This window comes from Myodes glareolus, chromosome 3 (genome assembly GCF_982192425.1).
Source record: "Myodes glareolus chromosome 3, mMyoGla1.1, whole genome shotgun sequence".
Classification (NCBI taxonomy): domain Eukaryota; kingdom Metazoa; phylum Chordata; class Mammalia; order Rodentia; family Cricetidae; genus Myodes; species Myodes glareolus.
Window position 1 is genome coordinate 14515722 of NC_142028.1, and position 23973 is coordinate 14539694.

The following is a 23973-nucleotide window of genomic DNA, read 5'->3' on the forward strand; positions in this document are numbered from 1 at the left end:
AGAGACATAGTCATAAACATCAATAAAAAGTAAAAATAAAGTGGACAATGGTTGTGCACACCTTTAACCAGGAGTCAGAGGCAGGCAGATCTCTGTGAGTTTAAGACCAGCCTGGTCTATGGAGCAAGTTCCAGGATAGCCAGAGCTGTAACACAGAGAAACCCTGCTTAAACAAACAAACAAACAAAACAAAGAAGTAAGCAAATGAAAAATCCTTTGAAAAAGAAACAACAAAATTCATTTTTAATGTTTTTAATTCATGTGCCTAGTTCAGCAACTGTGAAAGCCAGGTTTCACACACTCTTTTATAGATGCATGATACGAAATGTAGATAAGTATGATAAATTACGACACAATCGAGACTTACCACAAGGTACCGTAGGAGCTAGAGAACATGGTTAAGGTTGATTATATTAAATGGCTATCCCTATTACAAAACAAGAAGAGAGGCAATCGATGCTAGTCTTTAAACTGAGTTTTCTCGGACTCCTAATTTCTCTGCTCCTCTCCTACATAAGACCTTAGAAATTGTTAGAATACATTGGAAATAGAATTCTTTCTTCAAAAAAGCAATCATATGATGAGGATTGTAATTCTCTTTACAGGTACAGCCTACTCCTGAGCAGCCTGTAAGCCATTGACAAAGTGACTCCAAAGCCACCGAAAAATGCCAAGGCCCTGTTGGGCTGAGGAAGGGGAGTCAAGTAGGCAATCGTGTGATAGATCCGAGCACCCACGAAGATCCTGAAGTGCAGGAGGGCTGTCGAGAGATCTGGACCACTCAGGGAGTACAGGAGGCCAATACCAAGAAAGGGAACGATGTTTTCAATATCGTTCAGGTGGGCCCTGTGAGAGATGATAACCCAGAGTTCAAAATCAGTGAGATGCACACATCCTTCCCTCTCTTCTATAACAAAACGATGTCTCGATGAATGTAAGGGTTGGGTGGGTTTCATTTGGTTAGAGCCAAGGTTAGCTGAAGGTGGCCTGAAACTTACTATGTGGCCAGATTCTCCTCACGCTCCCAGTGCTTCTGCCTCTACTGACAAATGCTACAATTACAGACGTGGATCCACGTACACAGAGCACTGCTACAGGATCTTACATTACAAAGGAATAATCTCAGTTTTTCTTCCCAGCTGCCTCGCTTCCTTACTAACATGGTTTTTATTTAGAACACTGCATTTTGAAAAATCTTTATTTTATCTTGAGAAGGCAGTTTACTGTTTCCAGAATATTAAAATGTCATCTATCTAGAAAAACACACACCACTTTTGTAAGTATGAGATATCATTCTTTCAAATTCAAGTTTCTTTTGATGGAAAATTCTTGTTCCCAAGGAAAGAAAATTCTTTCTCTTACCATCTTGCTCAGAACGCCTCCTTCCCCTTTCCCTAACTTCAGAGTGATTACATAGAAATCCCTCGGTACAAACCATCATCAAGCCGCAAGCTCTTTTACATCCAGATAAAACCATCCCCCAAGAAATGGGTGAGATTTCAGACGTTCTGTATTCAAACCACGGAAGGAACTAGCAAAGAAAGGGCAAAAGTACAGGTCTACACAGAAGTGACTGGGTTGGGGAGGAAAGATGGGAAGAGAAAGAAAGAGAATTCTGTTTTCTTAAACCCTATTTGTGTACCATCACTTGATGTAGGAGAGGCTTCTGTATTTCTGTTGCTTTCATTGGCTAATTAATAAAGAAACTGCTTGACCTGATAGGTCAGAACATAGGTGGGTGGAGGAGACAGAACAGAATGTTGGGAAGAAGGGAAGTGAGGCAGTTGCCATGACTCTCCTCTCCGAGACAGCCGCAGATTAGAGTCCTCCCGGTAAGCCACCACCTTGTGGTGCTACACAGATTATTAGAAATGGGTTAATCAATATGTGAGAGTTAGCCAATAAGAGGCTGAAACTAATGGGCCAAGCAGTGTTTAAAAGAATACAGTTTCCATATAATTATTTCAGGGGTAAGCTAGCCGGGCGGGCAGCGGGAACCAGCCCGCTGCTCCTCACTACAGCCACTAGAAGGAAACCTAAAACACTTTTCCATCAGAATTTTTCCTCTGGCTTGTGGTACCTTGGCTGTTATCATAACTTGTACTCTGAAGAAAAGTACATCCATTATTGACCAGGAAAGTCTGAAGGGCCTAATTACTAAATCGAGTGTCCTTTATTAAGCACAGAATTAGTCATCACTGTCCAACCTAAACTAGAATTTGGTAGCATCAGCAGAATAGGAAGTTTTTGTGTGTCGCGTTACTGCCTTCTGTTTCGACACAAATGCTCAGAGCCCTCTGAGTATTTCTTTTCTCTCCATCCCTGCTCTCCCTAAGAGCTCAAGACAAAAGTCATGACAGCATAAAGCTATAAAGAGTCAGAGACCTGGGAAGACCCAGAAGTGTCCTCCCCACTTCTCTCCTTGAACAACCCAAAGGAACGAACGGAGGGGTGGATGAGAAGGTCCAGGAGCAACTACTGCTGGGGCAGGGCCTGCTACCTCACACCAGGGCCGATCGCTTCGGTCCTCTGCGTCCTTCTGAAGACAACAGAGACACCTTCACGCTTGTTCTTGTGTGCATCTGTGTGTGGGTGTCCACATCATAGTGTGCTCATGTGGGTGTGGATGCACAAGGAAACGCAGGTGCATATGGAGAAGAAAGGAAATCCTCGGGTGTCACTTTTCACAAAACATCCACTTACACTTTATTTATTTTTTAAGACAGGGTGTCTCAATGTCCTGGAACTCACAGGGTTAGCTAGGCCGACTGGCCAGTGAGCCCCAGGGATCCACCTGCCTCTGCCTCACCTGCAATAGGATTGTGAGCTTGCTCCACCACTCCCAGCTCTTCCTCAGAACCTACCAGGTTCATTACTTTTAGTACCATCTATAGGAAGATCCTGGGTTCTGTTAACAGGTAGATATTACACTTCCTTTGGAGCAATGGACTGAACTCCCAAGGTCCAGTCAAAGAGTACAAAGAATGAGAATATGAACAAAGAGGTCAAGACCATCAAGGGTTCGTCCACTGAAACAGTTTACCTGAGCTAATGGGAGCTCACAATCTCCAGCTGGACTGGGAAGGAACAAGCATAGGATCAAACTAGTCTCTCTGAATGTGGTTGACAGTTGTATGGCTGGGGCAGACTGAGGGGCCACTGGCAGAGGCACTGGGATTTATCCCTACTGCATGTACTGGCTTTCTGGGATCCTATTCTCTTTGGATGTATACCTTGCTCAGCCTAGATGTAGTAGGGAGGGCCTTGGACCTTCCACAAAGTGCCTTACCCTCTCTTAGGATTAGAGAGGTGGGGTGCGAGGGTATGTGCAGGGAATGGGAGGAGGGGAGGGAGTGGGAATTTGGATTGGTACTTTTTAAAAAAAATCTAATAAAAATAAATAAATGATGTGCATAGATGCAAGACCTTAAGCAAGAATAGAAACATATATGCAGTATGTTCTTCCTTTGGGAGTGACCATTTTCTACCTAGATGGATTTCCCCTCAGCCCTATGAGTGGAGTCTCGTGCTACGGTCAAGCTTCCCACCAAGGTTCAGGAGTCACTGCCATAGCTCATTCCCTCAGATCAGGCTCTCTGGTTTTTAGCATGCCCCTGACCTGGGCAACAGTCGCTCTGAGAATTTTAAATGAATTATCAAGCAGTGGCCAACTATGCAAGGGGTGGGGTATGGGGTGCCCAGCCATATTTCCCTGATGCCCTCTGCTTAAACAGGGTTCTGATTCTAAGCATACAGTGGGGTGTCTGAATTCTCACACAGAGATTTCTAAATTAATATTTTCTCAATACTTCTTCCTCCATGAAATAGTCCAAAATGCTACAGAGATGTATTCCTTACATCCCACCACCCCTTCACAGGTACAGACAACCGCTTCCTGTCATTGCCTGGTCACTACATGTATGTTGCTCTCATATCTTCTTGGGAGATCTTTGATAGCATCCCAATAGCATCCCAAGGAAAGCAGGACCACGATAGACATGTAAGAACCTTCCCGTAGCTGCTTTGTCCAAGAATTGGGGTCACAGAGGATGTTTAGTTTCGCCTCTAACCCATAGCTCAGTCTCTTGATGGAATTCTCATTTGGGTCGCTTACATTCTGGAGGAAGGCACGTTCTCCACCCCTGAAGACAGTGTGTTATCGATTCCTGGCATTTCCCTAAAACTAAACTCAAGTTCTTCAGAACAACTCACTTTACTTTTCTAGCCTTCTTGATTCCCTTTTGAGTTTCACTTATCTTGTAGCATTGAGTGTGTGTGTGTGGTCTTAAATTCCTCTCAGAATAAGGTGAAATATGATTAAGTAGATAAATCGGTATGTATGTACAGTGTTTTCTAATCAACTCTGGCTTGTGTCTGTTTGGAACTCAAATTACTAACACTAAGTTATATCCCTTGCCATGTCAACACATACTACTTTAAGCTTGCAGCTCTGGTCCTATATGTACATGTACTAATTTTATGAATGTCTTCAAGGATAGCTTCCATTTCATTGGTAGCACCCCTCTGCCATTTGACTATGGAATTAGCAACAGGCTTATAAAAACAGAAAAAGGAGATTCTAAAAACTTCTTCTAAAATTTATTTCACATGAGTGCTAGTATTTTAATTAATAAAGCCAATCAGTTCTCAAAAATGTGTAACTGGAAATGTGATCATTGGCCTTCTGCAAAAGGGTGCCTATTGCTACACTGTAAGTTCAGATTGTGACCACCAGAGGGCGCTGTGCACACTGGTGTTCTGCCTCTCTAGGCACCTAGAGCTAAGGTCAATGGCATTAAATGTCATACACGTATTGGTAGTCTGAGAAGAACATCAGACTAGACTATAGATTTCTTCTCTAAAAGTAGCTACAGGAGGGTAATGATGCAGATGGGTAAATAACAAAGAGAATCTGATCTCTCAAAATAAAATGTTGTTTTTAAGTTCCGGTTGAGGAGGCTTGCATGCTCCTCTCCATCTTGCTAATAATGTCACTGCAATACAGTTGGTGTTTTCTAGTCCTGGCCTACTGTATGAATATAACGCCACGATTAGCATCAACCACGCTACTGCTGTTGTCAAAGAGAAACCGAGAAGGAACAGATAAAGTCTTAAACAGGTTTAACGTCTCCGTGGTGTCTGACACTTCGCTCTAATCTGATTCTCTGCCCTCATAACACTTGACACCGTTTGAGGTTTTCACTTTGATTCTTTTGTCCTGGAACTATTTCTGGTGCATTTCCTTGGCACAACCTGTTCTGACGACTGGCTCACTAGGAGGACTGAGTTCCCCGGCACAACACCTGCAGAAGCAGAAGCAAGTGCGTAGAAAGCGCTTAGGAACCGAGCTAGCACACACTTCCTCTCCCGAGAAAAACATTCTTGCTTGAGAAACGTCTGCAGTGCAGAGCGTCAACTCCCATGCACTTCAATCTCCTCGAGCCCATTTCTGTGCACGGGTTTTCAGTTGATTTGTTGAGGGAATTGAGAGAAGAGCTTACTTTACATCCGATGCAAACCTAGGGAGCGAGCATGAGTGTATGATCCCAGGGGATGATTCAGCTTGAGCCTGTATACGTCATGGCATGAGAGAATCCGTAACTATCCCTGGAGGGCTTTCAGACCTTCTCAGAGAAGCGAGCTGGGGGTGACACAGACATGACCCAGAGTCTACCTGACCCCGTGTGCAGAGGGAAAACCCTTTGCTCTCGACTTCTGTTTCATGGTCATTCCCACGAAACTGAGGAAATCTATTCAGGTGTGTGTTACTTCACAGACTTCCCTCTCCACCACAGGACCACCAGGTTGCTCTCCATCACAGGACTACAAGGCTGCCTGGTGCCTATAAAACTTCCTGAATCCTTTAACTTTCTGTAACATTGCTGGCTGGAGTGTGGCTGGAATTGTTTCACAGTTCAGATGAATGTTGGAAAATAGCAACTGGGAAGACAGCAGGTAGCTCTGTAATCCATGTGTTATAGCAAACGGGGCAACTATTACTTAAATTTGGCGTTGAATATCTGCATAAGTTCATAGCACATTATACGACTTTATGACAAGATTAAGAGAAAGCACAGCTCCAGGCACATTTGAAACAAAGCTGTGAGGATAGAATCTGGCTTTTTTTCTCTTCAATTTTCATGGCATTTGCAATATATTAAATATAATAGCTATGAAGGAGATATAGAAACAAAGCAGCAGAGAGAGACAGAACTACAAGGCAGCCGAGGCATAAGGAAGAGATCTTACTTCTCTGGAAAGTTTCAACTTTATCTTCTAGTTCTTCTACAAAAGCACCTTTTCCTTTGACCTTCTGTGTGCATGGAAGAACGGACAGTCTCAGCTTGGGAGAGAAGTGTCATGCCTGTAAGAATAGGCTGCCTGCATCTTACCTCCTACCTACTACAATTTCAGGGTGTTCCGAAACGGAGCGGGGATTCCAGCCCAAACCAAATCCATACAGAATTCTAGCAAAATCAGTGACAGGAGCAGTTATAGCACCATGCAGAGATTTCCTGTACTTCATGCCATGGACCACAGTAAATGATTGTTTTCCCCCTTTTTTCTCTGAGTTCTGAGCAAGGCTGGACTTCTTGACCATGGCTCTAGGGTGAGGAATTTCCAGAGGCACAAGCTCACCTTCGCACCCGTTCCACCTTTTCGTCAGTCCGAAGGTACTTCTTGGCATTCTCTCCCTTGCCAAAGCTAGCGCAGTCCTCTGGGTTGGAAAAAACCTATCCCAAATACCAAAAAGAAGAAGAAGAAAAACCCACTTATGTCAGGGCTAGATATATCGCTTGATGGTGAGCACAAATCCCTATGTTCAACCATTAGTATCAACTTAACAACAAAAACGAACCGAAACAAGCACTGAATTCCACATACTGGGAAATATGAAGAAGCAGTGGAGATAGTGACCAATTTGCTAATTTGCATTTGGGTGTGTATGTGTGTGTGCAGGTTTGTATGGGTGCACACGTGAGTACAGGAACATGTACACTTGGGTGCATGTTCTATAGAGTCCTTGGATTTTCAAGTTTCATTTTAATTGGGAATTACTGTGAACCTTGTTTGAAAGACAGCCTCTCTTGGTAGCCCAAAACTTCCCAGAGTAGACTAAGTGGCTGCCACTGAACCTTAGGGATCTTCCAGTCTCCACCTCCCCATTGGTGAGATTGTAAATGTAGACCACCATGTCTGGCATCCCTAACATATATGCAGAAGAACAAACGCGGGTTCTCACGCTTGCACAGCAGGCATCTAAGTAACTGAGCGACAACCCCAGCACCAGTGATTTGAGTCTTAATAAAAGAAGCACAGGCATCCTGGTTGTCCCTTAGGGAAAGAAGTTGTCGACCAATAGATCAAACACAGGAGGAGCAAGGAGGGGAAGCATGTGCAGACTGAGCCTGAATCATTATCACCACAAAAATGTTTTAAAATCACCGTGAATGAAAACTTCATTTCAACTGAGATTGCTAACAATACCACAAAATGATGATGGGGTCCAGTACATGTGAGAAGCAAAAGAGCGTTCTATCCTATGACCAGCCCCAGCAATAAGATTATTATGAGCCAAACCTGAACACTCTGGAAATTTCATTTGCTATGTGAATCACAAAAGGAGATACCCATAAAGAGACAACTATCATGGTTTCATCATGAAAGCAAAAGTCTTGTGCCATGAGAAACATCCAGGCCAGAGCATTTCAGACTTCATTCACAGCATAACGCAGCACAGCCTGTTACTGACCGAGCATATTTAAAAAGGTGAAAGAGAAATAAAAAGAGCTGTTCTCGAGAATCCTAACTCATGAACGTGAGCAGAGGTTGTTCTGAACTCTTACCTTGTTGGTCAGCCTCTGAAACGCAGTGGCCGTGCTCATGAACATCATCTTCATAAGAACGATCGTTGCATATGAGGAAAAGGCCATAAACACCTCATTGTCCATGAGCTGCTTGAGGTCAGCCATCCTTCAAGTCTTGGTCTCAATCTTTAAGTGACTGTAGGCAAGAGACAGGGGAGGCAGAAACACCCCACGTAACTTGATAATCACTTATTGAGCCAATGTAACTGCACTAACCACATTGTTCTTTAAAAATCAGTATGGACTGCTTACAAGGGAAACAATTACATCCTCACAAAGTTTTCAAAATAAAAGCGATTTAAGCAGTGATTCACTCCTGTAATCCAACTGTTGCTAGACTAGGCAGGAGTATTGCTCTGAGTTTAAGGCAAGCATAGGCTCCACAGTAAGCTTCAAGTCAACCTGGGCTACACGATAAACTCTTGTCTCAAACAATTTAATTCATCAATTAAAAGCAAATATATTCCCAGAATAAATTGTATAACGATTTCTCTAATTCTGTATCATTAAAGATGAAGATACTCAGAAAATCCTCTAGTCTCTGCCTCCCAAGTATTGAAACTACAGGCTTGTATCACAAAACCTGGCTTAATAAACTTCACCATACCCTTGTCAGTATAGCAACAGTCCCGGTAGAAGAAGAGAAGACACTGGAAATATCCCAGTACTAGCAAGGAAACTGCGCATGTGGAAATATTAACCAGGAAAAGAAGAATGGGTAGAGACATTATTAGGGGTTGGTTATGAGTGGTATCGGGTTGGAGGTGGAAATGAAGTAGGCTCATGGATCTCTCTTGAAAAAAAAGGAGGAAAAATGAATGGGTTGAGATAATAGGTAGATTAGTGTGTTCTTACACTAACAATAATAGTGAGTAATAATGAGATTACTTGTGAGCTATTACTTATAGAAAATTTACATTGGTATAGATTTTTATACACTGATACAAATTCAAATTATATTTGTTATATTGAATATGCTCCTACTTCTGTTTACAATATTTGTGTGCCTATGCAAAGTTATTTTGTCATATCATATGCATGCATGTTTCTACCTCTGCTTAAGGTAATTTGTGTATTGATGTAATTCTAGGATATATTTATCATATTGCACTATACATGTCTACCTCTGAAAAAGATACTTATATATTGCTTACATTTTTAAGTCATTGTTCTCATTTGCTTCACATTTGTTTAAAGATTGTTCAACTTTTTAATATGAAGCCTTAATCTTTAAGCTATATAGGTATTAAGAATTGCAGGTCAATAGTCATCTATTGGTGTAGGAGGTGTCATGCTAGGAGCACAGCCCAGAAACCTGTCATTTTAAAACTGTGTGGTTCCCTCCCACCACACAGCTGAACCAGGAAACTCTCTCTTTGACACACAGCCAGCAAACAGCAAAAAGCTATGTTAAATAAACTCTTTCTCTCTCCTTTTTAAGCCCTCTCAGGTTTTTAAGTAGATTTAGTTCATCATATTGGGTACCAATCTGTTGTAGGAGGAGTGGGCTACATCCCACCACCTGGCTAGCTTACACCCAAAATAACCACAAAGAAATTACATTAGTTAAATTACTGCTTGGCTCATACACTCTAGACTCTTATTGGTTAACTCTCACATCTTAATTTAACCCATTTCTAAAAATCTGTATGTCATCACAAGGTCGTGGCTTACCGGGAAAGATTCAGCATGTCTGACCTGGCAGCTTCATGGTGGCTCTCCCTGACTCTGCTTTTTTCCTCCCAGAATTCAGTTCTGTCTTCCCACCTATCTAAGTACTGCCCTATCAAAAGGCCAAGGCAGTTTCTTTATTTAACCAATGAAATCAACACAAATACAAAAGGATCTCCTACACCAATCTATGTTTGTCATACTTAGACTAATCAAGTTCTTTAGATGCATAGATTGTATTTTGCATAGATAGGTAATCTTCAAACACTTCAAAAAGCTGTAGAATATAACATTTAAATAACGTAGAATTCTGATGATGTGAGACATGATTGCTCCTGGCAACACCAATCTATTCCCGAGAGAATGTTAAGCACTGAAAACACTCTACTTGGAACTTTTTTTCTTCTTGGCAAACTGGTCTTTGGGCAAAGAACTGCCCATGCCTTGACCACTGACAAAATGCATGGTGTCCAGACTGGACAAGCAGGATACAAGCAAAAGATTGGCAAACCTTGCCAAGACAGGCTAAGACAGTTTTTCAAATTTTCCTGCCTCTGAAAATGGTCTGTCAGACACTCTAGGCCTTATCCAAAGTTGGTCGTCCCAATGTTGCAAATGAGACTTTGAGTGATTACTCAGGTAGCCAGTTGCCTCTGTCATTTCTTGCACCTTTCAGAAGTTGTTTGATTGCACTTCCTGTTTACTCAAGTAATATTATTTTCCTTCTCAGGTCTTTGATGGCGTTGACTTTCCTCTCACGACTTAGCCAAGCCATTTTTAATATAAGACTTAGACTCCTTAGGATAACTATTGAACCATTTAGCATATGTTTCTTGTTTGATGTTGTTTGTGCTGGTTGTAATTCGAATTTTTATGTATGTTTTTTCCTCTTCTTTTTGCTGGACAACACTTGATATTTGTTAGTATTGTATATAGTTTTGCATTAGGCCTAGAACTCTCTTATTTAGACAAAGAGGAGAGGAGCTGTGGGAACTCCTTCAGCTAATAGCCTATAAGATACCAGCCACTTTGGGCATGGTCTTGTGTACTATAAATGCAGACAAAAAGCCTCCTCAGGCTTCTTGCCTGCTGGATTGGTTCCAGTTCCCAGCACATGCAGAGGACTGTGGATCACTATTCTTTCTGTGAGTTTATCCCCAAATAAATGAGCCTTTGTTATAATCCATTCCAGGCTTTTGATCAGATCATTTCACATTCTATATTCACATCATCTAAAAGGCCGCCAAGGGGAAACTGAGGGGCTAGCAGAATGGCTTACCATGTAAAGGTGCCTGCTGCAGAGCATGGCCAACCTGTGTGCAAACCCCAGAACTCATTGGTGGAAGGAGAGAATCAGCTCCTGAAAGCTGTCAAGCACATGCATACATCCCAAGAAGTGTGTGCAAGCACACACATACGCACACACTAAACAAACAAAGTAAATAGTAAACTGAAGGATCCTGGAGTTGAAGATACGCTGTGTCCAAGAGAACAGGCACAGGCAGTAACTAGGGTTAGGTTTAACATCTGAGCTCCCCACCCTTTCTGGTGGCCTCTGACCCTGGCATTGGCCTTTATGCCCTCCTTGCAGTATTCATTTTCTCTCGCACTCATCTTAGGCAGCACTGAATCTTCTTGGCTTCTCCATGATGTTCATTTGTGCCCTTAAACTCCTTTCTGTAGCTTTCTAGCTTAACCTCCAGAAGCTTTGTCCATTTGACTATAGTCTATGAAGCTACATCTGTCTTCTATTTGCTGCTAGTCAGTTGTTCATGTGTTGCTGAAGAATGTCATCAAAAGCATCTCCACTAACACTTAATTTTGTAAGACTCTGTTGTATCCAGCAATATCTCAGACTTTACTGCAAAACCCTACATGATGTTTGTGAGCACACTGTAATCTGATATATAGGAACAGAATATGGGGTCTCTGAGGTCTCATCCCACATGTTAAAACATTATGCTGGCTCCTTGGGGACAATTGCTGCATTTGCCTTTCAACCTCTTGATTCTGATTAATCATACATAATTCAACTAAACCTTGGATGTCTACTAGTAGCTGACCCTAGCAGACATATCTCCCATCCCTTACATTCCTCCTTCTTTCCAGTTATACCATGTGCCAGGTGTTTTGCTATATTATGGATAATAACACTAAAGCTTCCTAAGAAAAGACTGAATTTTGTCGTCTTAAAAATGATGTGCCTTGCATGTAGTCTAGCAGAAACTACGGATCATCCCCAGGGGTTCTGTGGGTTTGGAACCTTCCTGAGAGTACCATATTCACAGATGTTCAAGTGTCATCCATGGTATTGCCCATGCACACCTCCCACACAGCTCCCAATATTTTAAATCCTATGTGCTGGGCAGTTTTTATTGCAGGCTTGACAAAACCTAAATTCATTGGGAAGAGGGAATCTCAACTGCAAGATTGCCACAACCAAATTGGCTTGCGGCCACATCCATGAGGAACTGTTGATTGATGTCAGAGGTCTCAGCCCACTATAGGCAGCACCATCCCTAGGCAGGTAGGCCTGTGCTGAAATAGAAAGCTGAGAGGGAGAGAGGGGGGAGAGAGAGAGAGAGAGAGAGAGAGAGAGAGAGAGAGAGAGAGAGCGAGAGAGAGAGAGAGAGAGAGAGAGAGAGGAGTTCCTTTATGGTTTTAGCTTCAGTTCCTGCCCTGACTTCCCTCAATGATAGCTGTGACCTGGAAGTGTAAGCTAAGTAAACCCTGTCCTTCTCAAATGGCTTTTGGTTGGGATGACTTATGACAGTGAATGAATGAAGTTAGGACATCATCTCATCATCATTTACAACACCCGACGCCACCTGCCCACACACAAACTGCTACACAGTACCGCTCCAAAGTCAGTGAGAAGAAAAACTTCTGCACACGCTCAACACAGACCCACTTTCTTCTGATGGTTCTTTTTTTTTTATCTACAGTTGGATGAAATTCACGAAATAATGGGCTCACTATTCTCTAAATTGTTTTTAAATTCCATATATGACAGTAAATTAATCCACTTCCATGAGTTCATGGTCTTGAAAGCATCGTGTGTTATCTCAGTGCAAGATAATACTCTCAGTAGTTTTTTAATATATCTGCTATTGCTCTGGTATTGGGGGAATAAAAGTCATGGTAAAATGCCCTATCCTTCAGAGCTCCTGCAAAGTTAATTAGCTTAATAAAGAATCCCTATGGTCCATGCCTCGGAACAGAGATCTGAAGAAATACAACAAAAACTTTGAATTTAAAAAAAAAAAAAAAAAAAAAAAAAAAAACCTCAGGAAGTTTATCAAGTAGAAAATTCTGCTACTTAATAACCTTCAAAATAAAAGTCTGTGTGATTGTTCCCAGAACAAAATGTTTTTAGTGCTGCAACAACGGGTCAGGAAGGTTTTGGTGGTGGTGGTTATTTTTTGTTGTTGTTCAGCGTGGTGGAGAAGAAGAGAAAGACCAGGAACCTTCTAGAACTGTCAGTGGGAAAATGCAGAGGTGTCAGCAGGTGAAAAGGAAGGGAGATGGAGAGTTTTCGGCAGCTGCAAACAATAAACAAGGAACCGATACAAGTGGAGTTGCTGGGTTGTCGGGAATGTGGGCGAGCTCCTCAGGCCCGTGAATCTGGGACACTGGCCAGTGCCAAGTCCCTGCCCCTATCTACCAGGGGCCCTGAGCCTCCGCTCTCAGACATCTTCCTAGGGATGTGGGGGAGGGGATGAAGAGTAACGCCCGGAACATTAACAAACAGGAAACACTGACAACGTGGAGGAAAGCAATAGAACTCTGCTTTTTTTTTCTTCTTTTGTCATGTGCCTGCTACCCCTAATTGAAACCAGAATAACGGCAAGGCTCTGTAGCGGCAGAAATATGTCCACTGAAAGCTGGTTGTCAGGCAGGGTGTCCATGGGGGTAGAGGTGAATATATAAATAAATAAACAAACAAACAAACAAACAAATAAATAAATAAAGCATTAGGTGATTTGAGTCTTCTAAAAATGAAGCAGAAACAAAGTGGAAAAATTTAGGATATTTGATTCTAGATTACACGAGAAACATAATTACAAGGATAGGGTGTACTGCAGTCATTACAAATGACTATTTTACTCTCCTTATCTTGGTCAGCACTGTGCCCAGTCCCATGATGTGCCTGAGAGGACACAGGGAGTTTGTGTTCACACAGACTCTGGAAGTCGCCTGGAATCCCGGGAGATCTCAGCAGACCATTTACTAGCTACAAATTACCCGTGCCTGAAGAGGATTTCTCAGGTAACCCCTGTTGGCACTGAACTCCTGATCCTCCTGCCTCAGCCTCTGAAGTGTGGGGATTACAGGTGTGGACCACCACACCCTGACAATGCCACCAGAAAATCCGACCTCAGAGGATTCTTCTATGCACTAAGAGGCTGTGTAGTCCTTGAGAATTGCCGGGGCTTTGTCAGTGCCACTTGAATGCCTGGTGAGGACACTCCTGCTGTGGCACATTCCAATCACTGAGGATGTCACTTAAGGGTTTCCTAAAGGTTTCACACCAGACCTCCGTGTAAGGCAGGTGGAGGACCTGCCTCTTCCTCCAGCGCTATGAAGCTGTTAAGCATTATTGAAACACTGTTAAACACTATGAAAGTCATTATTAATTTTAGTAAATCCTACGGTAAGCACTCCAAATATTTTCTTGTATGTTAGCAAATATGTTGGTGGGTGGAATAATTTAAGTCCCTGATTGGCAGCTGTCACAGGCATCCCGGCTCCCTGCGGCACAGGACTATCAGCCGATCGCCCAGATGAAGCCCTGTCAGGCCACTACCTGCATTTGAATACTTACTTTGTGGACACTTCAAGGAAGCAGCACAGCTACTGCAGCTGCATGTTACCAATGCGCCTCTCTGGCTCCTCAAGATCTTGTCCCAGCCATCACTGCACCAGGTGCCTGGTCATCACAAGGCTTGGTGGATGCGGAAACCTCAAAGCCTTTTCCACAGATGAGAAGGGTACAGTTTCTCTGGGAGCCCAACAGAACCTGAGTCCTATGCCTGCATGTGGACTGCTGTGATTGGTGCACATGCAGCTTCTCATTTGCATAGGGACGATGCCACAATTGATGCAAATACAGTCCTTAACTTACATGCATGCCTGCTATGGTCCATGCCAAGATTCCCTTTCTGAATTACTCTGTAAGCTGGAAGAGAGACACCTTCCTGTATTGCTTCCTGGTGTGACAGCATCAAAAGCCTTTTTGTGAGTAGCTTTTTGTCAACTACCTTGTGTGTGTGGTCTTTTGAGACAGAGCCTCCCAATATAGCCCAGACTAGCCTCAAACTCTCTACACTCTTACCTCAGCCTCCCAAGTGATGGAATTATAAGCCTGTATCACCACATCCAGCTTCTCAACTATTTGTGATGTTCATCATTAGCACAGTGGGCCTGCCTATGAAGCCAAGGGAAGACCACAGAGTCCTAAGGCACCAGGGACCATGGTAATAACCATGAGAGCCAGCTGGGGCAGAAACGGTGTAGAGCAGGGTTGACAAAGATAATAAGGGCCAAAGGTAGAAACTCTGGACTCTGATCCCAGAAAGACTTGTCAGGAGCCACTAAGTACTAGACTTCCAGCCCCAAGCCCAGGAACTAGAACACCAGTCACTGTCGAGGCTAAGGATCCCATGTACACCTGTCACTGCAGGGCTAAGAGGACCAGAACTTGAGGCCCAGAGAAGAACTGCAACACTGCCTTCTGCTGCTTGCTCAGTTTGCTGTCACTTAACTCACGGCCTCCTGAAGCTGAGAATGGCAAAAGCTACCAATTGCCAAGCCTAGACATGTTGATGGTTGAACCTTTAACCCAAGAGTCTAAAACTGTGGGATTCTGCTTTCCAAAACGTTTGTAGCTACGTGCCTCCAGCCCTGCTAGCCCAGCCTCTAAGTCCCAGGCCCTCTCTAGGGACTGCTACCACTACACAAGATTCCCTTCATTTACCCAGGATTCCTGTCGGGAGAGAAAGGGGCACCAGCCAGTTGACTAGAAATGAATGGCTTGGGATGAAAGACCACAACACAGCGAAGACTTTTGTCCACTTTAGGGTAGTAATAAAACCAGGTGGCACAGTGGAGGCACCAGTCTGGGGCCCAGTTTTCTCAACCTATCATTTCTGGGCTCTCTATGGTGTTAGGAATTGTGGAGTTCCATGTTAGGAACTGTGAAGAAACTGTGCTCTCCTGGAAGATTCTCTTTAAATGCCCATCGCCATGTTTCACCCTGGTACAGTAGCTCGCAGACAAGATGCCCTCTCCAGTTGAAGAACACTCCTTTCCCTTCATAGGCCCTTGGCCAAGAAGAGCAAAGTTCCTTTCTTTTCCAACTATCCAGCTCTCCTACATCAGTGTTGTGAAACACAGAAAATCTGGGCACACGGCCACAAGGCCATGACTCTTCAATTTTGAACCTCCTGAATGCTGCAAGTGCATTGTGGGATAACAGAAAAGAGGATTGCAAGTGCCATACCGCTGCCTGTGGGCTCTACAGTGTCCTGAAGGGATTGAGATGGCGGAAGCCTCCTAAGCTTACTGAGAGGCCTCATTGAAAGAGAACTTAGGAGCCCAAATAACAGTGGTTTACAGGGGAGCATGAGACACAGGGGATGACCATGGGAGAGGGTAGTTGTGGGGCTGGAGTGCACGCTGAGGGAAGGTGGACATGGGATAAATGAATATGGGATTGAATTTCGGAGTGGATAAGGGGACAGGGTGGGTTTCAAAGAGAGAGGTAGGTTAGGGGATAAGTAATGAAATAGATATGGAGGAGGATATGAGGGAGAGGGGGCCATGGGGAATCATATGTTTCTTGGAGACCCTGGGGAGTCAGGGGTTCTTTGGAGGCCATGTTGACTTTCCTCACAAACTTCAGAAATTACCAAAATGACTTCCTAAAAATACTTGTCTGTCACAGAGCAATACTTAAGTTGGGACCAAATTTGTCATATTTAAAAATAGGCAAATATTGTCAGCACGCATCTGTCCTCTTGATTTGGAATAAACCAAGAACAACAGAAGCAGCACTGCCCTAACTCACTGGAAGACGCACTTCCTGGAAAGCAAACAGTGGCTCCAGCATGGCTCCAGAACACTGTAGGCTCACAGACCCTCAGCCGGGACTCTTTCTTACAAAGCAGCTTAGGTGGCATCTCGGGAATTCCCCGGAATACCCGAGACTGATCCCAACAGACTGGAAGACCCAGGCACCTCCATTACTGCCCCAGTCCACCCACCACAGCAACACAGGCTGAACCCCAAAGAAGACACTCTTGTACTTTCCTTTTTCCTCCAGACTGGAGTGGAGCAGGGGAAGGTTGGCCCCTGCCTTAAGCCCGCCAAGGCCGCTCCCTCAGCTCTCTGGCCCTCTGCCTACAGTACCACAATAGCTGGTCTGCCAAGTCTTTACACAACATCTGACGACAGTATTATCTTAAAGACTTTTCGAGGCTTCTCTTGCCTACCAAAGTTGAACGTAGAAAAGCAAGCAGCCTTTCCACAAGCGCAAAGGCCTTCATGTCCGAGTCGCAAGTGACACTGAAGGGTTTTACACCGTGGGAACGGGCAGAAGTTGCTGAAACTGCAGTGGCTTCTCATCCTGCCACAACTCAGATGCACTTTTTCCTCCCCTCAAGATCAAATGGCCCTTTCAAAATGGGGGTGCTACTTGGGCTTGAAAATAAGAAGAAGACCCTCTCTTAAGCACGAAACGACACGTGCTTGCAAGTTTCTTCTTCAAGTTCGAGAAATAGAAACTAATGCAGAAAGATAAAGGCACAGTTCTCTTTTAGAGCAGGCCACTAAAGGGCACACTTAAGCAGCGAAAGGGAACAAAGATTTGTCAGACAGGCACAGCCACCCTCTTGCATTACACCTGCCCCCGCCCCCCCCCCACCGGCCCCTTGCACCCACCACGCTCTCCTTGCCTGCAAGAAGCACAGCACCGCGGCCGCGCAGCACCTCTGCTGTGCACCCACCTGAGTCCCGTGAGAAACACCGCAAGCTGTGGGGCCAAGCTAGCACACCTCGGGGACTTTTCACCTAGAGGGCTGGAACTGGCCCTGCCGCTTTTCAGGCTTTCTTTTAATTACAGGCCTCCGGAGCTCGCCAAGTCCCGCCCCCGAATCACCCGCGGTCCCTGCGGCCACCGCCCACCCGGAAGAAGCCCGGATTCAGCTCTGCGGCAGGCCAGGACCGGGCTCTGCCGAGGACCTCTGCAGTTCTGTTGTGGCTCGGGAGCAAGAGAACTAGCAAGGCTGCTAAGTTTTATGTCGCTGGAAGCATGCAACCTTAAGTGTTGCATGTGGCAAACTTAAAAACAGCACTTTGGGGAATTTTAAATCTCGGGGCAGGAGTCTATTGCTGTGACAACGATGGCCCCTCCTTCGGGTTGCAAAGTGGAACCAGAGAAATTCTGAGTCTGTTAGGCAATTAACGTTGCGTGTTTTCCACAGTGACTTTTAGAAAAGTGTCGCAAGAAGGCAGGGTTGTTAGGGCAACATCAAAGCTATTGCACACAGCCCCACCATAGTGGCCAAGAACAGTTCTGAAGGCTTCCCTGACAAGTTCCAAGTATTGTATGGTCCCATCTGTGCAATTTCACTCACGGATATACACCGTTTCACACCTGTACCCCACACTGTTCTGGGAATCTTTCTTCCTTTCTTTTTTATTTCTCCTCCTCTTCCTCCTCATTTTCATTTTTCTTCTTCTTAAGTATGTGCTACTTAATTTCTGATTGATTTTTGTCTGTTTGCCTCTTCAGTTTGGTTTTGATTGTTTTAGGGAGGATTTTGCTACTTAGCCCACTAAGGCTAAACTCAAACTTGTGACCATTCCTGCCTCAGTCCCCGAGTTCTGAGATTTGCACCACCAAGACTTGCCCTCTTTTTTATTTTAAAGATTTTATAGACAATTCTTTTTCCTACTTCCTTCTAAAACCAAAAAGGAATTAGAGGTATCTTGCTGTCTGTAGCAGAAGTTAGTTGGGCCTGACAATGGTTTCTTCAGAGGCATGGTTGGTAGACCATCAGAAAAGACTACTCGGTTTCACTTTTCAATTCACTTGAAAACTTGGTTTAGTTAGCTCTTCCTCTCTGGAACCGGCTGGAACACTGACTACAATGGAACAGAACTTGAGAGGAGATGCAGCCATCTTGAATTCCCCTGTGAAACTTGAGTACTCCAGGACGTAAAGAACACTTCATTTCTGCTAAGGAAGATGACACAAATACTGCAGACAAGATCTTAGAGGAGGAAGAGTACGAGAGAGTCCTTGACTTCATAATCTTATATTCAGAAAGCCAGGAAAGAGTCAATACCATGCTTTTATAGAAGAAAAACAACCAGATTCATCTAATGATCTAATTGAAATGTGTCCAAGCTATCAGCTAATTAATCAACAAATGCAGGACTTGTGTTATAATGCCTTAGCAAATATGGGCTATCTGGTGAATACGATTGTATGAATGTACATAGCAGAAAGACCACACATACGTATGTTGCTCTGGTTTAATATGAACATTTGCTTGGAATAGACAAATTCAGTAAAAATTTATTAAGTGAATCCAGCATACTTGGGTTGAGGATAAAATTTATAACTAAAGGAAGTTTATACTACAACAAAGGCCAAAAAAATATTAAGCTGCCATTGAACTTTGGAATAAAAGATGTGAACATAGGGGTAATAGCTAAGCATGAAGTAGAAATGTGACAGGAAAGGCAAGAAAGAATGGGTACTTTGTACTCGTGTTCCCGTAACTACAGTAAGGCAGAAAACCATGGCTTTGGCCAGCAGTCCCCAGCAGGCCAGTTAAGAGCATTGAGATTCACAGTGTGGCCGCTCTAAGGAGAGGAGCAGATAAAGGGGTGTAGGAACCCCAAGTCTATGTCCCGGGCATGAGCTGTAGGTTTAAGTGGAAGAAGAAATGCGGCAATGGAGAAGTATACATAACTTAGCAGTCCTGGTCAAAGTGTGGTCTTGCTCAAGTTGGTCCTGCTCAGGTCTGGTCTCACAAGGTGATCAGAAGATGATTTTCTTATCACTTGATTGGGCCAGGTAGTTTACAGGAAGTGACTGCTGCTGCTACAGGATGCAGACTTACTCTCAGGGATAATGCAGTATCTGGATTGAGGGTCCTCTGTGCTGGAATCAAGGCAGCTGCAGACTTAGAACAATGTCTGATCTCTGTGCTTTCAGACTTACAGGAGGATGAGGCAGGCTAGGCAGCTACTACTTGAGAGAATAACGTGGTGATCTGCCAAGACAAGCAGGTGGTCCAGAGAAAAGGGGACAGGCACAAAAAATACAGCAGAGACACAAGGCTTTTATCCTGTATTTAACTGATATCTGGGGCCCATGTGAGGAGCAAGCACAGCTTTGGGTGCCTCTTGCTTTCCTGGTGTGCTCTTACATGATTAAAGAGAAGGATTGTTGTTTTGCTCGTCTTAGTTCGAGTAAAAAGGAAGATTCTGGTTTTCAACCTTTCCTCTTACCACCCTTTTATTATTAGGATAAACCTTTCGAAAAAAACTCGCTCCAAACTTCCAGACAAATAGTCCTGCAGTAAATATTAGAACAGTTTCAAAAGCCCTTGATTTGGAGGCAGAGCGAGCAAAGATCATTCTGCAAACCATAATTGCTGTAATGAAAAAGAAATCCCTAGCAGGAAAAGACAGAGGTAGAGCTACCAGGACAAAGCACACAACAGGGAAAAAAAGAGACAGGCTTGCCAGCATTGCAAGACTAGGCCTCCAGCAAACGTGTGGAAAACGGGTATCTATCACCCCTTTCAGCTGCCTTGGATCTTTATTTTTCCTTAAATCAGCAAGAATCTTCCCCAACTTCCACCCCACTACTTAAGAATATCCACTTAGAGATTTGAATAAACAAGCATGTCTTAAGCTCAAGGAGAGCAAAAATGTGAGGTTAGTATAAGCAACACTCCAAATGTGCAAATGTTGCTATAGGATTACAATGTACTGCTATTTGGCAGCACTGGGGATCTAGCCCAGGGCCTTGTGCATGCTAGGTAGATGTTCTACCACACTATATTCATGCCCCAGTCTATAATTTTTTTTAATTTAACTTTTTATTGATACTTTGCAGATTTCACATCATGCATCTAGATGCCATTTATGTCCTTGCCCTTTCATATCTACCCTCTGTCCTTGCAACCTCACCCCCACTGCAAAGAAAAAAAATAAAATAAAATTTAAAAGAAAAAAATCTCACCCTGGAAGCCATAGTGTGACAGAGTGAGTCACAGAGTATACCCAATAGCCCAAACATCTTTATTTGCAAGTGTTCATTGCAATGAGTCATTGGTCTCATTCGAGGACTCCGATTTCTGCTGCACTGTCAATCCTGGGCCCTCACTGAGACACCTTTTGAATATCCTATCATTGTCTCTGCCATGGAGATCCTGAAGCTTTGGGTCTGCAGACAGGCCCTTTCAAGTGTTCCAGAAGATTATAGATAGTGTGGATGATGGGATGGGCCAACTCATAGTCCTGGTTCTGGGCCTGGGTGGCTGCTAGGTTGGTCAAGAAGTCAGCTCTCCCTCACCCTCAACACCAGGCTGGGCTCTCTAGCACTGACTTGGCTAGATAACCCTATGCAGTAAGTAGCAAGGGGCAGGGACCTGATCTCTGAAGTGCTGCAGTTAGTGAGGGACAGAAACAACTCTCTGTAGCTCTATCCTCTCGGCCTTTGGTGGTAACAGAAGCCATGGGCATCAACACAGACCTTGCCTGCAGCAGACCTTGCCTACAGCAGGGCCACAGACATAGACATGGCCCTTGGCAGCAGCCCAGGCCCAGATATTACCATGGTCCCAGGTGGCAAACAGGCCACCCACCTCAATCTGTTCCTCATCATCTTGACTCCTACAGATCTGCCTCTCTCCACAGGACATGAACCATCCTGTCTTTCTCATCCATACCCCCACTATGACAGGCTCTGTTTTGGACCACCAACCAGCTCCCCAGTCATGGCACAGAGACTTATTGTTACGAGTGCTAAGTGCTTGACCTTAGCTTAGGTTTATTTCTTGCTAGCTCTTATAACTTAATTTAACCTGCTTCTGTCCATCTATGGTTTGCCTCAGGGATTTTTTTTTTTTTGATGTGGGAAGTCTTTCTGTATATGTGCTGCTTTTATTGACTAATGAATAAAGAAACTGCTTTGAGTCTATAGCAGGGCAGAGCAGAGCTAGACAGGGAAAACTGAGGGAGAAAGTAGAGTCAGGAGATGCTATGTAGCCACCGCCAGAGACAGACACACTGGAACTTTGCCGGTAGGCCATGAGCCTCGTAGTAAATATAAAATAATAGAAATGGGTTAATTTAAGATGTAAGATATAGCCAATAAGAAACTAGAGCTAATAGGCCAAGCAGTGATTTAATTAATACAGTTTCTGTGTGGATATTTTGCGTCTGGGCAGCTGGTAAAGAACAAGCGGGCTTCTACTACAATTTTTGCCTTTCTTTCTCTTCCTTCCTCCCTCCCTCCCCCCTTTCCTTCTTTCTTTCTTTCTTTCCTTCTTCCTTTCTGTCTATATGTCCTACTCCATGCCTGCTAACTGGCAGCTGCCCAGCTGTCCCTGGGTGTTTCCTTCTCCTTCTCACTTATTCTCTCTTCTCCTGAGCCCAGATTCCTCTCTTTATTCGCTCTGCCTGCCAGCCCCACCTATCCCTCTATTGCTTAGCTTTTGGCTGTTCAGTTTTTTATTAGACCATTCAGGTGCCTCAGGCAACAAGGGGAAACAGCAATGCATCTTTTGCATAATTAAACAAGTGCAGCAAAAACAAGTGTGACACATCTTTGCAGAGTTAGAGTTATAATCCACAACACCCCACCATATATTTGCTTACCGTAGTAGGAACTGTGTTTTCTCCTCCCCACCCAGGGCAGACAGCCATGTGTGAATCTTCCTCTCCTGCTCAGTCTTAACAGCTGGGCAGGTTCCTGTTTTCTCCCCTATTATACACTTTTAAAATGTGTGTTAAATTGTTTACTTTTGACCACAACCATACAAAGGAATTCTTAGTTTTCCTGTTTAATGTATGGACATTGATATCCAGTCTGGCTTATGAAATAGACTCTGAAGATAAGACCCACAAAAAGGAAAAGATGGCCGCCAAAAGAAGGTCAGAACAAACTGAAACCAGCCAAGAGAACATAGAAGAGCTTGAGGGTGGACAAATGGGTCAAGAAAACAGACCAGAGTCCAGACAATGAGCCATAATTATTTGGGCAATTGATTTCAACAAATGGATCAAGACAATCTAATGGAGAAAGGAAGAATCTGAATAAAGTGTGGAAATGGCAGAACTGAACATCTCTGAGGAAAACAATTATCTTGTACCACACAGAGAAAGTAAATCAAAATGGATCACAATCCTCTAAAATTTCTTTCTAGAAAAACACACACAAATGGACTTCATAATGTTGTATAAGCAAAAGTGCCACAGACAGGATCCAGAAGCTTTTTTATATGTAAAACAAAAAAAGATGTGTGATGGTTAGTTTTTATGAAAATTACAATCTACTCATCAGAAGATGTCCCATAGTCACAGAAAATATTACGATTGACAAAGAACACATATCCAAAATAATGCACATGACAATTACTGATATACAAAAGTATACTATTAAAACAGAAGATTGGCAAGATATTTGACTAGAAACATCACAAAAAATATATGACTGACTAAAATGTGTATGAAAAGGTATATCATGTCATTAGTTATTAGAAACATGAAAATCATCATCGTTCACTTTGGTTTATTCTCCCAAACATTTCTACAGGTGTGTCCAAAGGGATAGACCACCCTGACATTAATGTGAGCACTAACAGGCTGCTCTGCCACCCATAGTAGTTTGAAGGCTGAAAGCTACGAGTGTTGGCTTTAAGACTATAGAACTATGAGTTACCGCAGAAAACGAACTAGGATCCTTGGTTCCTAGATGTAGAGCAAATCCATTTTTGGTCTTCTACTGAATTTAAAAATATTCTAATTGATTCTGTCTAGTTTGTTCTAATTGGATGAAACTAAGAGAAACAACAGTGGTGTGTGTGTGTGTGTGTGTGTGTGTGTGTGTGTGTGTGTGTTGCAATAAAAGCATGCAGACAGATTGCCATTCTCTACCATGTACCTCTGTTTTGTCCACTTCTGCATATCTTGCTTGCTATGGCCACTTTTCTTCAAGTTCATGATTAACACTGCTTTTTGGAAGTACACATGCTGTCAAAAGTTTAATTCTGCATGCATTAAAGGGGAAGCAAACACAACATGGTAGAAAATATTGAAGTCTTATACCATGCAATGAGAAAAAACTGTCTCAAAGTTTCTCATAAATATAAACAGATTTATATTCTAATAAGATTAGTCTTAGATATTG

At 43.4% G+C, this 23973-nt stretch overlaps 1 protein-coding gene across 2 annotated transcripts; it reads right to left on the bottom strand.

The window, feature by feature from the left end:
* Positions 1-236: 236 nt before the first annotated feature.
* Mgst1 (microsomal glutathione S-transferase 1) lies at positions 237-17704 on the bottom strand. Of its 2 annotated transcripts, none has more exons than XM_048432476.3 (4): positions 17546-17704; positions 7848-8004; positions 6640-6734; positions 237-846 (listed from the first exon to the last, which is right to left on the bottom strand). In XM_048432476.3, exons 2-4 carry the CDS (start codon positions 7971-7973, stop codon positions 600-602), a joined length of 468 nt encoding a protein of 155 aa, XP_048288433.1. In that variant the 5' UTR covers positions 7974-8004; positions 17546-17704; the 3' UTR covers positions 237-599. The 2 variants fall into 2 exon arrangements, with proteins under 2 accessions (XP_048288433.1, XP_048288434.1); XM_048432477.3 differs by having other exon boundaries at positions 17495-17631.
* Positions 17705-23973: the final 6269 nt, after the last annotated feature.

Coding starts and splice junctions, on each gene's coding strand:
- Mgst1 (XM_048432476.3), bottom strand. CDS start 7,973: ATGGCTGACCTCAAGCAGCTCATGGACAATGAGGTGTTTATGGCCTTT. Junction 6,735..7,847: donor TTCAGAGGCTGACCAACAAG/GTAAGAGTTCAG, acceptor TATTTGGGATAG/GTTTTTTCCAACCCAGAGGA. Junction 847..6,639: donor AAGGTGGAACGGGTGCGAAG/GTGAGCTTGTGC, acceptor CATCTCTCACAG/GGCCCACCTGAACGATATTG.